The sequence below is a fragment of the Anarhichas minor genome, unplaced genomic scaffold (assembly GCF_050575085.1).
Source record: "Anarhichas minor isolate MPS153535 unplaced genomic scaffold, ASM5057508v1 ptg000026l, whole genome shotgun sequence".
NCBI lineage: Eukaryota > Metazoa > Chordata > Actinopteri > Perciformes > Anarhichadidae > Anarhichas > Anarhichas minor.
This window is the reverse complement of record NW_027466472.1, coordinates 12,808,313-12,824,457: the sequence shown is the minus strand read 5'-3', so window position 1 is coordinate 12,824,457 and position 16,145 is coordinate 12,808,313. Positions and strand designations below refer to the sequence as shown.

The 16,145-nt window shown below is 40.4% G+C and overlaps 2 protein-coding genes across 2 annotated transcripts; one reads left to right on the top strand and one right to left on the bottom strand.

Annotated features, from left to right (window-relative positions):
- On the top strand, nucleotides 1-8,907 carry LOC142959389 (GTPase IMAP family member 8-like). The gene is made up of 5 exons (XM_076100642.1): nucleotides 1-147; nucleotides 268-1,032; nucleotides 6,991-7,032; nucleotides 7,928-8,032; nucleotides 8,135-8,907. Exons 1-5 carry the CDS (start codon nucleotides 45-47, stop codon nucleotides 8,905-8,907), a joined length of 1,788 nt encoding a protein of 595 aa, XP_075956757.1. The 5' UTR covers nucleotides 1-44.
- Nucleotides 2,553-5,915, bottom strand: LOC142959126 (GTPase IMAP family member 8-like). The gene is made up of 2 exons (XM_076100310.1): nucleotides 4,706-5,915; nucleotides 2,553-4,101 (listed from the first exon to the last, which is right to left on the bottom strand). Exons 1-2 carry the CDS (start codon nucleotides 5,247-5,249, stop codon nucleotides 3,158-3,160), a joined length of 1,488 nt encoding a protein of 495 aa, XP_075956425.1. The 5' UTR covers nucleotides 5,250-5,915; the 3' UTR covers nucleotides 2,553-3,157.
- Nucleotides 8,908-16,145: the final 7,238 nt, after the last annotated feature.

Below are 16,145 nucleotides of genomic sequence, written 5' to 3'. Positions count from 1 at the left end.
AAAGTTCTGAAATCATCATCTTTGTTCTGTTGTGTGTGTCAGACATGAGGCTGGCTCTTGTTGGGAAAACTGGAGCAGGAAAGAGCTCCAGTGGAAACACCATACTGGGAACAGACACCTTGAGTGCAGCAGTCAGTCAGTCCTCAGGTAACACACACACACACACACACACACACACACACACACACACACACACACACAAAAACAGGTGGAGAATGTTTCAACTGGTGATCAGCTGCTGGATCCTGAGATGTTTTCTCTCCTCAGTCACCAGATGCTGCTTGAAGCGGACAGGTGAGGTGTTGGGCAGACAGGTGACCGTGGTCGACACTCCTGGACTCTTTGACACCTCGTTACCCGAGCACACGGTGAGGAGAGAGATCTCAAAGTGCGTCAACATGTCGGCCCCGGGGCCCCACGCCATCCTGCTGGTCATCAAGGTGGGGACCTTCACCGACGAGGAACGAGACGCAGTCAGGCAGGTGGAGGAGATCTTTGGGCAGGATGCCTGGAACTACACCATCGTCCTCTTCACCCACGGAGATGAAGTCCAGTCAGACTTCAGGCAGCTGCTGGAGGAGGCGGGACCTGAGCTGCAGCAGATCCTGGAGAAGGTGGGAAACAGGTATCACGTCTTCAACAACGTCAAAGCCAACGATCGCGGACAGGTCTTGGATCTGCTGGAGAAGGTGGAGGAGATGGTCGGTGCCAACGGAGGACAGTGTTACTCCAACCCCACCTACGAGGAGGTGGTGGCGATGCTGCGACGGAGAGAGGAAGAGCTCAGAAAGTTCTATGAGAAGAAGCTGGAGGAAGGAATCAAATCTGTGGAGTCAAAGTACGAGAAGAAGCTGAGCGAAGCTCACCAGGAGCGACAGAAGGTGGAGGAGCAGCTGCAGCGTGAGCTGCAGGAGGTGAAGCGGTACTATCGTGCTTTAGAGAGCGGAGTCCGTTATGTCGTGGAGCAGACGGTGCCGACTGACTCCATGGAAGACGTTCTCAAGTTTCATGAGGCCCTGAAACTGAAATTCACCTCTTAAACTCTGATTCTTTACAATCAAACGATCTGCTGACAGAAACGTGCAAAGAGTTCATGTGATGAGCCGACAATCATGTAAAATGTTCAAAAATACACAAGTAAAATGAATAAAGTACTGCACATCATGATATATATATTTATTTAGAGTGTTACAAATGGTTACTTGTGTCGGAGCGAGGGGTATCTGGCTTCATGCCCTTTGTGGTTCAGTACCGTCTCTGGAGTTCCAGAGGGAACTCAGAGTGGTCAGAGCTCGGCATTGTCATCATTTGTTTGGTTACTTTGGTCAACTTCCTGTTGGCACACTCTTGGAAAATCTGGATGCTTACTGTTTTCTGTGCAGTTCCTGGTCTCCTGTTTTTCTCTCTGCTACTCTTAAAGTTACTTCTACAGATGCTGTGGTTGCTGGGTTGCAGGATGAAGATCGGAGATTGGTAAACTGACTGGGGTCGGGTTCTGTTTAAGCATTTGTGAGTACGGTATAAAGCTGTAGCCTACAAGTATTGCACGGTAAAAAGTATAGACTTTATAGTTTGCCAATATTGCCGTTTCCCGTTTTGTGTTGGGATTCCTGATGGGAACCCTGTTTTTATGGGGGGACGGGGGGGACGGTGACCCTCCTCCCATACAGAACGTGAAGTCCCCTCTCAGATATGTATCAGTAATACTCAGTGCTAGTACTCACAGCAGAGTAAAAGTACATGATTATTTACTGTCAGGGTGAAAGTTTTCGTTGAATTTAAACTGTAAAGAATCTTTAGCTGAGCTTCTGTTTGTGTTTCAGTTTTACACTCGATGTTTAGAGGAGGACTGAACTGTAAAAAACATGAGAACTAACTTTTTAAACTTTCATTTTCTTTGAAGAAATCTGACAGTAAAATTAAAAACTACTTGTCAAATATTTTCTCAAATCAAGTTTGATTTGTCCTGATTCATACTTGATCTTTTTAAACTGGTCGACGTGTTTGTGATGTTTAAATGTAGCAACGACCCAGGTCCATATTCCTGCAGTACCCCACACAGGACTCTCCAAGTCCACATGAAGTGGAAACAGATGGTTTCAGATTCACTACTGCTTCTCTATTTACGCTTAAACAACATTTAAAATGTGTTTAATGTTTTCTTTAATTTCAAGTACTTTATGTAGTTTTATTATTTATTGTAGTTTTATATCATAATGTTAAACATTTTGAACTGTTAAAGTGTGTTGCACTAATAAATAAACCTTAAAATAATCATCAAAACCTCAGTGCTTCAAATCAAACAATCAAACAAACTGATCAGCAGATTATCAATATATCAGAATCATGTTGAACAAATCCTCCAACAGAATAAAAAGTTGAACATTTTCAGGTTTATACGTTATTGAATTATTAGTATATTAAATCAGAAACTTTGTCGTCAAAGTGAGAAAATGTCAGATTGCATCCAATTTAATGATCAATAATCAAAATCTGACATTGTTTATATTGTGATGACATCATTATTTATTAAGACTGACATGAGGAAAATAAAAGGTTCATGTTAAACTTTATTCATGTTAAACATTTTAACAAATGAGCCAAAGTGATTTTAGATAAAACAAACATCTAAAAACTGAACATTTATTAATTTATTGATTCATTACGGATCATTAATTTCAAGCTCAAATCAACAACTTGTAAATACACGATAAACAAATTCATAGTTATATGAATATATGTGAACAGTTTTAAATGTCTCATAGTGCAGCTGATTGTAAAAACACAGCAGAAGTTAAAGGACAAAAACAATAAACTCATAAAGATCAAGTTATTAACACACACGGGTCCTGATGATTAATACAACTGATCACATGTTAAAGAGAGCAGAACAATCCTGGGACATAACGGTGGGAGTCACATGACTAGTGACTGACGGGCCACGTGGCTATAGGCTGACTAACGGGTCACTGTAGACTGACTACGTTTTCATTTGAGAACAATATGGTTATGTTTTGCAAATAGATTTTAAATCTAAAAATACACCTGACACCTGCTGGGCTTGATATAAGAGAGATGACCAATGAGAAACTGGTTTGAGTTTGAACATGTCAGGTTGTTCTAAAGGTCAGTGGTCTTCATTGAGAGTTCAACTGTATCACTGTTTCTTTTGTTTCTTGCCTTTTTTTACTACTTGGGCTGCTGCTCCTGATCCCACTGCTCCTGGTCCTAGTCCTGGTTCTGGTCCTGATACTGCTCCTACTGCTGCTCCTGCTCCTGCTCCTACTAATGCTCCTGCTACTGCTCCTATAAATATTCTTGCTGCTGCTCCTGCTCCTATAAATATTCCTGCTGCTGCTATTGCTCCTACTAATGCTCCTGCTACTGCTCCTACTCCTTCTCGGCCTGCTGTATTCAATAAATAAGGTATAAATCCTTTCCATGCTTTGTCATCATCGTCGACCTTCTGGTTCCCTTCTTTATCTAAGTACGTCTCAGCCATCTTGAATATTTTATCAGTGAAGTGTTGTCCACCGTTAGCTGTGACCATCTCATCTACTTTATTCAGGAAGGTTCTAACCTGCTCTCTGTTTCTTTTTGCTCTGTTGTCAAACACACAGTATCTACCACCACACAAGGAGACCAGTTTTGACACCCGAGGGTTGGACTGGATCGAATCCTCCACATTCTGGTCTTTCAGCTCGTCTCCATAAGTGAAAAGGACCATGGAGTACCTCAAAGCCTCACTGTTGAACAGTTTTGGAAGCAGCTCAATCTGTTTGATGTCATCGTTGGTGATTCTGTCTATTTTGACCACAAAGACGAAGGCATGTGGTCCAGGACTGGCTGTTACCGCCATCTTCATGATCTCCAGGTACAGCTGTTTAGGAGTCAGAACTTTATCAGTGAATCCTGGAGTGTCGACCACTGTGACCTTACAACCCTCCACAATGTCTGACTTAGAAACACTCTCAGTACTGACTGAATTAAAGTTACAGGCTGATTTGAACTGATCTGATCCCAGGATGGTGTTGCCTGAGGAACTTTTTCCAGCTCCAGGTACACCGAGCAGGACGATCCTCCTTTGTTTGGAGACTTCAGCTGGAAGAAGGAAAACATTTAAAAACAGATGAGTTTACCTTCTCATTACTACAGTCTGCAACATGGGAACATGTCAGTGAAACATCTCCTAAACAATAAAGAAATGTTTCTGAAACACTTTTAACCCAGAGACAGACACATCCAGTGGACATGAGGGGTTAACAGTTTAAAAGGTCAATAGGAGTTTCAGAGCAGCGGCTGGATGGAAGTAGTTCATGTGGTGCAGGAAAATTCTGTGTACCTTAGTTTTCAACATGGAACTCAACCAGTACAAACCTGTTCTGTGTTGGTTTTAACCAACAGAACAGAGTTGATCCAAACAAACTGTGGTCAGTGAGCAAGAACACATAAGGCTAATAACATGGTTGTTGGACTGTTGGATTAAGCAACTTCTCGCTTAATCCAACAGTTGTTAACACGTTGTTCAGTTCTGCTAACGTTAGCTACCGTACTTTAGCTTTACCTCTCCTGCTCTCTCTTGATCGTGTGACGACCTCTCCCTTCCACTAAGGGTCTGTGTCTGTGTCTGTGGGTCATGTCTTGTTAGAGATATTTTTAGAGACATGCAACACTTCCCCTGATTGGTGGTTTACATGTTACTCACTGATTCTGAGGTGGCCTGACTTCATCAGCAGCTCTTTGACTTGTTCCGGTCCTCCATTTACATTATTGAACACATGATGTCTCCCTTCAAACCTTTCAACAAGTGATGGAAGTGGACCTTCTGGATCCTCGTTGATGAAATCATCTACCGACATGTTGCCTAAGTCATCTCCTCCTGTGAAGAGCAGGTAACACTTGTTGAAGTCCTGATCTCCAACGGCACTGATGGCTTTGTCCACAGCGTTCTTCTGCTCGATGGTGAAATTATCTATTTTAACCACCACCAGGAACACACAAGGTCTGGAGGACTTCAGGAGGTCCTGACACCGTGTCTGAACCTCCCCCTCAGATCCTATTATTCCTGGAGTGTCGATCACTGAGATCTGTTTCCCAAACACAGTTTCAGTGACCTCAGAGATTTGTGTTGTCAACGATCTGAAGGATTTTTTTGATTCAAACGCTGATCGTCCCAGGATGGTGTTTCCTGAAGCACTTTTACCAACGCCTGAGTTTCCCAGAAGGACGATGGTGAGACCTGGATCCATGTTTGAGCGACACAAAACCTGCTGGACAAAATGTGAAAGAAAGAGTCCATCATTAGTGGGAGCAGATCTGTCGGGTGCAGACTGAATGTTGCTGGTGAGTTTTGTGTTTAGTCGTTCTGTACTTTCTTTAACGTGACGGCTGTTCAATTCACAAGCTCATCCATACAAAGTATGAATCAGACATGATGCTCAGGGTGAGGAACAATGTCAGACTAATAGATAGTAGCCCAAATAGCTGAATGCGACAGAGTGGTGGTCTCAAGATGTTGTTGTCATGGAGATGTAATAATATATATGATAATGAAATATAAATGATATAAACAGCTGCTCAAAGCAAAGCTGTGAAGTGAATCCATGGAGTGCTCTTCTTTGTTTTGTTCAGAAGGACGACTTCAAGCAGAAATATCTGAAAGCATGACAGACTAAATACAGTGTCGCCCTCTGGTGGATCAGTGGTGGAAACACAGAACTCTCTTTTAGTTCCGGGTTCGCAGCATTAAATAAAAACATGAGCAGCTTTTATCTCTGCTGGTTATCAGTCAGAGTTCAGCTGTAGTGTGATGATGAGGTGAATGTTGCACTAAATCAGGTTTATTGTATATTAATGTGATCGCTACATCTAAATGATCCGTCACATGTGACCCTGAGTCTAATGTTTAATGTGTTTGAGATGAAATCACAGCACAACATTTACTGCTGCTTGATGCAGAGAAAAGAGCTTTTACTTTGTTTCAAACCACATTTCAACTTCAAGAGATAAACTAATTTAATTGATGTTTACATGAAGAATGATTTACATATTTTTTTTATTCTGTGTATCAACATGCTGATACATGCTCAGATAACAGTCAGACGGGAACAAAATGGAGTCTGATCAGTTCTGATGGAATGTGTTACTTCTCCACCTTTAACAGACAGAAGTCTGAAAGGACAAAGAACCAACAGGAAGGACCGAAAAAGAAAAGTGAAACTATGAACTTCAAATATATAAATACAAATATATACATTCATTGAGACTACAGGATATTTAGGTTCATGCTGCAGACAGAAGTCAAGGTTTTATATCAGAAAGTATATCAGTATATCAGTTTAAATATGAATTATGAATTATGACAGCAGGTGTAACATCAAGTATTCTATAAAACAAACAGAAAACAAATAAACAAACAGAAAACAAATAAACAAACAGAAAACATACAGACACGGACCTGAGAGCAGCTGCTGTTTGTATCCAGAGTCCAGAGATAATAAAGTATTTCCGCACATTTCACAATAAAAACGCTTCACATTCAGCTGCGCCACTTCCTAAACTGGCCTTCAAAATAAAATCCCCCAATTTGTCTTTTTCTCTCAGATTTGTGATGAAAGTTTGTTCTGATATTTTATTGATTTGTCTCAACAGCAGATTACTTTTTGCTTGGATTTATTCTGAAATGCGTTTGTTGTTTTCATTTTTCTTCTATTTCTGACAGATCTGCTGTCATGTGGAGCTTTATTTTTCGACCGGAAGTAGATGTTATTTTGGGTGAAAGTTTTCCACTTGTGAGAGTTGAACGTGTTGATCGCAACTGAGATGGCGGAGAGAGAAACACCCAGTGGGTTTACTTTGTCTGTTTATTAATATGAATATTAAAGTATTCGTGTGATATTGAGCTGATTCTACGTCATCATTAGTTAGCGCTGTTGATGTTCAGCTAATTTTATTGTTTCTGAATAATGCATTGATTTGTTCTCTGAACAGAAAGATGGAGGGAAAGAAGAGGCAGTAAGGAAAACCCTCCAGGTCTGAAACAACACTCTTTAGAGATATAATGTTTGTTTACCAAAGTCTCAGTTTATTAATATGAATATTAAAGTGTTCATGTGAATGTTTTTGACAGGGTTCATGAGTTTAAATGTAGCTATTTATGGATTTATTCTTTTACTTTCACTTTAGTTGTAGAAAAGATGGCGCCAGTTTAAATTATTATCAGTGCCAATCTGTGATTATAGCCTTTTGATCAGTGATGTGATGGAGCTACACAACAAACACAAATAAAAAGACTATTGTCCTTTCTTTGTCTTATTAATAAAGGCTTTGAATAGGATGAGAGCTAATTTAACTGTAACCTTAGGAACAAGATCGTTAAATGGAGATATTACTAAGGACAAGCTCCCGTTAATAGCGCAGCGGCTCCCGGTAACGTTAGCTAGCTTGTCACGTAACTTAACCGATCATTTTAACAAATATGATGTTATAAGGTCCATTGTTTTTTGTTTTAACATTTGTATCGGTGATATTCGAGTGAATTGAAACCCAATACCTACATTTAAAAGTGAATCCCAAGATGCACGCAATGCATCTTGGGATATGTTGGGCCGCGAAGGATCCATCAGTTGTGTCCTCCGAATCTGGGAAACGAAGGCTGCATTTGAAGGAGTCTTTTAAATGGGACAGCCTCAGTGTATGAATGGGTGAATGATGACATGTGGTGTTAATGAGCTTTGAGTGATATACAAGTACAGTCCATTTACCATTCTAATACTTTGGAAAGTATGCTAGCCAGGTGTGATGTAATTTTCTATGCTGGATATTATTATTATTGACACTTTACTCAGTTAAAATGATCATATAAAACAACATTAAGTTCACATTAAAAGTTCTGAACTCATCATCTTTGTTCTGTTGTGTGTGTCAGACATGAGGCTGGCTCTTGTTGGGAAAACTGGAGCAGGAAAGAGCTCCAGTGGAAACACCATACTGGGAACAGACACCTTGAGTGCAGCAGTCAGTCAGTCCTCAGGTAACACACACACACACACACACACACACACACAAACAAACAGGTAGGGAACGTTTAAACTGGTGATCAGCTGCTGGATCCTGAGATGTTTTCTCTCCTCAGTCACCAGATGCTGCTTGAAGCAGACAGGTGAGGTGTTGGGCAGACAGGTGACCGTGGTCGACACTCCTGGACTCTTTGACACCTCGTTACCCGAGCACACGGTGAGGAGAGAGATCTCAAAGTGCGTCAACATGTCGGCCCCGGGGCCCCACGCCATCCTGCTGGTCATCAAGGTGGGGACCTTCACCGACGAGGAACGAGACGCAGTCAGGCAGGTGGAGGAGATCTTTGGGCAGGATGCCTGGAACTACACCATCGTCCTCTTCACCCACGGAGATGAAGTCCAGTCAGACTTCAGGCAGCTGCTGGAGGAGGCGGGACCTGAGCTGCAGCAGATCCTGGAGAAGGTGGGAAACAGGTATCACGTCTTCAACAACGTCAAAGCCAACGATCGCGGACAGGTCTTGGATCTGCTGGAGAAGGTGGAGGAGATGGTCGGTGCCAACGGAGGACAGTGTTACTCCAACCCCACCTACGAGGAGGTGGTGGCGATGCTGCGACGGAGAGAGGAAGAGCTCAGAGAGTTCTACGAGAAGAAGCTGGAGGAAGAAATCAAATCTGTGGAGTCAAAGTATGAGAAGAAGCTGAGCGAAGCTCACCAGGAGCGACAGAAGGTGGAGGAGCAGCTGCAGTGTGAGCTGCAGGAGGTGAAGCGGTACTATCGTGCTTTAGAGAGCGGAGTCCGTTATGTCGTGGAGCAGACGGTGCCGACTGACTCCATGGAAGACGTTCTCAAGTTTCATGAGGCCCTGAAACTGAAGTTCACCTCTTAAACTGTGATTCTTTACAATCAAACGATCTGCTGACAGAAACGTGCAAAGAGTTCATGTGATGAGCCGACAATCATGTAAAATGTTCAAAAATACACAAGTAAAATGAATAAAGTACTGCACATCATGATATATATATTTATTTATCTAACCATTAATTAAAGAGTGTTACAAATGGTTACTTGTGTCGGAGCGAGGGGTATCTGGCTTCATGCCCTTTGTGGTTCAGTACCGCCTCTGGAGTTCCAGAGGGAACTCAGAGTGGTCAGAGCTCGGCATTGTCATCATTTGTTTGGTTACTTTGGTCAACTTCCTGTTGGCACACTCTTGGAAAATCTGGATGCTTACTGTTTTCTGTGCAGTTCCTGGTCTCCTGTTTTTCTCTCTGCTACTCTTAAAGTTACTTCTACAGATGCTGTGGTTGCTGGGTTGCAGGATGAAGATCGGAGATTGGTAAACTGACTGGGGTCGGGTTCTGTTTAAGCATTTGTGAGTACGGTATAAAGCTGTAGCCTACAAGTATTGCACGGTAAAAAGTATAGACTTTATAGTTTGCCAATATTGGCGTTTCCCGTTGGGATTCCTGATGGGTACCCTGTTTTTATGGGGGGGGGGGGGGGGACCCTCACATGTGTCAAACTCAAGGCCGAATCTGCCAGCAAATTAAAAAAATTAATGAAAAGTTAGACTTGATAATATAAATAAAAATATCCCCATATTCGAAATTATGAGATAGAAATTGGAAATTATGAGATACAGTCATAGAAGCAGCTCTGGAGTAGAAAGAATAAAACCGATGTGGCTGAGGTGGAAACCTTCATTGAACAACAACTGGAAACATCTGGTCAGTGTCATGGTTACAGATGGATGCACCAAAAGTGGCATGGGGATATTTTTATTATCAAGTCTAACTTTTCATATTTTTTTGTAATTTCTTTTTTGCTGCCGGAAATGGGCTTCCATATAAAAGGCATATGATTGTCTTAAAATTGAAGTCTATGTTGCTTTACAGTGTGCAGTGACCATAAACTACATCTCCCAAAATGCATGGCGATTTTGTGACCCGCGAAATGACGGTATCCTGTCGCTAGACAGCAGTTTTTCCATATCGGTATTTAACTTCGTTAAATTGTATTTCACACTGTGATGGTGAAGGTAAACTGTGTCATTAATCCGTGGTTTACATGTGTGCCGAACCGTGAGGGGGGATCCGTTACACCACTAGTATTACTATTATTCACTCACGGCATCAAATTGTCCAAGAATTAAAAAGCAAACTGCAATCGCAGCAGAATATATTTACAAAAGTTACAGCTAAAAATGATGCAGCAAAGTGTTATTCAGAGGGTGAATTGAAGCAGTGCATGCTAAAGGAATGTGAGCAGGTGTGCTCCGACCAGATACAGACTTTTAAAATGTCCATCAGACCGAGTTCAGGAACTAGCAGGCAATCTGACAACACAGCTAGCTGAAGAGACGACCAGTTACTTGTCTTCTTCATTAGCTGTTGATGAAAGCACAGACAACACGGATACATCATCTACATCGTCTATCAATGTTTATAGTCAGTGAGGATGTAGCTGACATGTTTGATGCAGAGAGGTGACAAAATATCTGTAGAAGATGTTATTGAAGTTAAATTTAACATTGGTCTCTATGGAGCAGAAAGTTGGTTTTCCTGTCAATTAAAGGCTGTTGTGGTGGCCCGTTCTTGATTCCTCTTCCTCTGTACTGGGCAACGTTACGGGCCTCTGTTTCTGACTCACACGTTGAACCATCTAAATAATGACTCTTGCAGAAACTGCTTTCTTTGCCGTCACTTGATTGATTTTATTTTCTCTTTTGACAAATTGAACAGCAAAATATAATCTGTTAAACGTGAGGTCAAAGACTGTCCCGATGCCCCTTTCCACACAAAGGAAAACCAACACTCGAGACTCAGTCCCACCCCTTCCTCTTATGCCAGCTGATCCTCATCTGGTTAATCACGGAAGTTCCTAAAGAAAAGTAATTATACAGAATCCAAAATGTAACCTTCGTTCATAAATTAAAGGAGTCACACAAATATATTAGCAAAAATGAGAAATTATGATTTGTAATCAAAACTAAAAATATGGCTCTAACAGCTGTAGTGCAAAATGTGTAAATCTGATGGATTCCACAGTCATTTCTCTAGACCAGCACACGATTAGATAATGTTTTAGCAAAAAATAATGCCTGAAGAGTGAAAATTGGCACAGGCAGTTTTACTTTTGTAAAGTAAAGAATTCGGGAAAATACCCAGATCTTCTGTTGATATTGTATCTGTATATCTGATGTTATATATGGGTCCCATAGAGCAAGCTCACTAGCTGTACATTTAAGAAAATAATACAATTATTTTCACTAAAAGATAGAAAGTATGTGACCAAAACTAAGGAATGACTGACATGACAGAAATGACTGTCTCTGATTTATAATGCCGTTTCTTAAGTATGTTTTGTTTCACTGCTATTTTGGGTAGACTAAGGTTTGTGCTTTGTTAGGAATTTAGGGTACAAATTGCTGTAAATGTAAATGTGCTATAATGCTTAGACAGTAATGTACTGTCCTTCATATATACAGTCAACATAAAGAAATAAAAAAATAAGCGGTAATTATCATGGATCCGTGATTATATTAAAAATAGAAGGTGGTATAAGAGGAAGAGGAAGAATTGGAGAAGACGATTTTTAACCAACTCTTGACTCTGCCTTTACTGAGGTGGACGGAGCACCACCTGCTTCTTTATACAAACATTGCACACCGTGTTGAACTCCGTAGTCCATCCTGCTCCTGGGTTTACTTATTAACAAGGCAAATTGAATGTTATCAAAGTTAGTTGGGTTATATAACTTTATAACCCAGCTATATCATTTTGTGTTGAATTATTTGTTATGTCTGTCACTGTACACACAATTACATTTTTGTTTTGATACCATTGTCCATGTTCTACAGATGTCTGACACTGTAGTCCACATTGAGCACACCTTGACCCTCCCAGCCAGTCCATGACTGATACTGCTGGGTAAGTGTCACAAAAGCAAGGCATGGAGTAGAGAACATAAGTCATTCTGTCTGTTTCTTTTCCCAAAAAGATAAATTGTGTCTCAAAATGAGATTATTCTCTTATATTTAGTAGACACAGAGATCATTATAATGAGAACAATTTAGAATTTATTTTTTATTTATTTTACTTTATGTGTGTGATTCTGCTCTGTTTTATTAAAAGCTTAATATTTCAAGGCCGTCTCTTGTCGGAGTCATTTCTATGCGAGCAATTTCTCAGGGGTTTTAATTTAGAAATTAAAAAATCAGCTTTTTAGCAGTGTTATACTGTGAATATCATGTTCTATAGTTCTTTAATGCATTTTGCAGTATTACACTTTTGGCTTTTTCTATACAGCACAGTACTGTAGTAATGTTTACAGTATTAAACTGTTGTTGTATATGACAGTAGGTACACTGTAGAATTACAGTTGAATTGTGGAAGCTGTAGCTGCAAGTAGTGTAATTTAACAGGGACATTTGTTACAGTGTATAGGCATAATAAGCTCAGGATTCAGCCTACACCTGTTTGGGGGTCAGAATACAACATTTGATTATATTTGATTTAATGTATCTGATAATACGAACCACTTCTTATATGGGCAAATTGTTGTATTGTGAAAAAATTACCGGAAAAAATAGGTAGACTAAACAAAACAAAATATCATATTCGTGGGGGGAAATGTTAATCTGCTATACCAACTGCAGTTAATACGTCAATCCCTTTAAAGAAGGAACAATATGGCAATGATATCGTTGGCATCATTTTTTTTGCTGCATGTACTGAATCACGACCACTAGATGGAAGTATTATACCATTAAATTATGCTCTAATGCTCTATCATCATCACTCCACAATGTTTCTTCCTTGTTTTCATGTACATCTACATTAGCTGTGCAACATCGTTCTCTTTCTCTAATGTTAATTGAAGTATTTGCTCTATATACAGTAACTGTCCTATGGTTAAAATACTGTAATATTAAAAATTCTTGATGAACTTTTTAGAATGAGGCAAAGTGAGCATGTTTGTTAAGATTTAAAAAAAAACGTCTCGGCATCACATACATTAATTGTCCACCATGTAGTCACAGAAAGGAAGATGTGGAGAAAGGGATTAGTTCAGACTTTGAGGGAGAGGGGAATTACACAATAAAACTATTTTATTTTATTTTCAACGAAGCAACAAATATATTGAACAAATATATTTTCCTCCCAAATACATTTTTAAAAAGTGTTCAGCCCATGAATATAACTAGAGATTGAAGTTGGTAGGTTATTTGGAACATCACCAATAGCCACTAAATCCTACCTTTGAGTAGTATTGTCATTTTCGCCAATCAAATCCACTGCTTAAGCATAAATTGTACATGTTTTCTTCTTTACTAATATATCAGTCACCAGAGTCACTTGGACTGTATATTTTTCTTGCATAATGTCACTGCTCACTGAAGATGTGCCAGTGTTGCTCAGGCATTTGGCACTTAAACAGCATGCCAGTTGTGTATTCTTGTCACTGTCTGATACTATACCTTATAGGAGCCATTTAAAAACGGATATCTAATGCCACTTTTCTATGTAAAGTATAATTCATGACAAAATCGGTGCTAGATATTCTGAATTTGCATCCTGACAGACCCTCCAAAAACATTCAATCCTACAATTCCTACAAGTCCCTAGCGACAGTTTAAATATTTATTGTCGCCATGCCCGAACCAAAATACTCCTCATCACCTTGGTTTTTAGTATACTTGACAAATTTTCTTTATTTTTTTTTTTTACAATAGTTTTCAAGTAGTAGGTGCAGTTCCCACTACGCATGTTTAATGGGACTGGTGTGGGTACAATGCATCCACTAGTCACATGCCTAACACCCACCCCACATCTATTCCCATCAGGGAGGCAGATGGGTGTGTGAAAGAGTTGTTTGCCTCTATTCACTTGTGTGTAATGCCGACCAAGGAGAGTTGAGTGTGGCTGTTACCTTACCATTGAGAGTGCAGAGGGAGCCTGAAAAGGGCTACCTTCTCTCTCATGAACAGGCTTGTTCATGTGTCAGTTTTGGAGATGAAACCTACATGTCATTTTCATTTTAATTATACCATGAAATACTCATGCATTATATAAAGCCATAATCTCTGCATATAGTAGTTACGGCCTCTGACCACAAAGAAGAAGATTCCACTTCCATGTTGAATAATTTATGTATTTATGTATTCCTGCATGATAGTGTACGCATGATAGTGTATGTTAGCAAAGTAGGTAATTACTTCACAGCACTCTATATCCTTTGAAGGTTGGATTGAAGTAGTATGTTAATGTTATCATTGCCCCCAAAGTCTATATGAAATCCAATTTACCCCGAAACTGCATTCAGTTCGACGATGCCACCAGAGTGCAGAGGTAGAAGGGAAAGCGTGAATGAAATAGAATGAACGTTATTGAAACCTGTCTTCCTCTTCTTTTAACCTTTTTAGTATCTAATTTATAATCTAACCTATATCTAATATATCTATTGCAGATTAAAAAAAGAAGTTATGGCAGTGTGTTAGCTATGATCTGCAACATCATGAAAAACAACAAACATGCACACAGCCTCTTTTATTCCCTCTGAGCCTCCTCTCTGTCAGTGTGTAATGGGATATAATTGTTTGTAAAATTAACAATGATGGAGGTGAGCGATTGCCCACCTGCGACTCATCCTCACTAAACCCTCTTGAATTGAGTGTGATGTAACTTAGCCCTCTCAGACTAGATGACCTTTTGCTCTCCTGAACGAGGGCTGTCCCAGGCTTAACGAGCATGAGCAAAGTGAGCCTTGCTTCCACAACCCATTTTTATTATGTAAACTCACAGCATGCAAACCATTGTTTTTCATTCTATGTTTTTTTCTGTTGAGTCCTTTATTGCCCTAATTTTAATGTCATACCTTCATGAATGTGTGTGTGGGATTGGTTAACTTTCAGTTGCAAAGACCATTGTCACAAATCATTTATTACATAACACATGAAGACGCCTAGACGCAGACAAATTGAATAATTGCTGCGAGCCGCACTTTGTCACTGCCTGGTATGTTTTCAGCGTAAACCATCCAAAGCCTGTAGCTGGCAGGTTTAAGACAACTAGCATGAGTGCATGGTTGTGAGACGACTGGCTGTGAACCACTGCCACTGGTGTTCCCCTCCAAGTCTGTGTTGCAGTGGCTGATGGATGCCAAGCTCACCAGAATATAATGTGGCAATCCTACAGGGATTCTCCTATGGCCTTGTATCAGTGACCTCTAAAAAAAAAGTGGGGGTAGGAGGGCCTAGTGTTTGAGATGTTTCCTTGTTTCTTAGCTGGAACGGCATATGGTGGTGATGACTGGCAAGGCCATGGTCTCCTCCTATGGGGAGGTTTTACATCAAGCTTATCCCAGTCACAGGCCCAGGGGTAGGCCAGGTCTACTTAAGCTTTCTTTGCCATCGGCCATGTTTAGGCCACATGCAAGTCAGATGTTCCAGCGGGCCCAATATGGCTGCCGTTGTACTTCTGAGATGTTGGGGCTGCTTCGGAAACTGGGAGAGGGTTGTTGTGACTTCATTACTTACTTTATCCGGCACTCGGACATGTGTCCATAGAATGCTGTGGATTTATTTTTTTTATTACAACTATCTGTCCATTATCTGTAAACGCTTATTCTATTCAGGGTCGCGGGGGGGCTGAGGCCAATCCCAGCAGACACTGTGCGAAGGCAGGGTACACCCTGGACAGGTCGCCAGGCTGTCATTGGGCTGACACCATAGTCCTCATTTAATCTGAGTTGCATGTCTTCGGACTGTGAGGAAACTGGAGAACCTGCAGAAAACCCATGCTGACACAAGCAGAATATGCAAACTCCACACAGGAGTGTCTGCCCTTCATTGTATTTAATTTCTACAAAAACATAAATGTCCCCATGAAAACAGCCCACAGTGAGGTCTCAGAGACTTTCTGCTGTTGATTTGATATCTCTAAACCTGGACTAATAAATCATAACTATTATAAACTTTACTAGATACCACAAGAGGTAAGTAAAACTAATATTTGGATCCACAACATATTAACTTTCTTTTACAATATGAATGATCTAGTCTTTTAAAAAACCTTTTCCAAAAGGTCTTCGTAATGAACCTTTACTGAAACAAACCCAATGTGG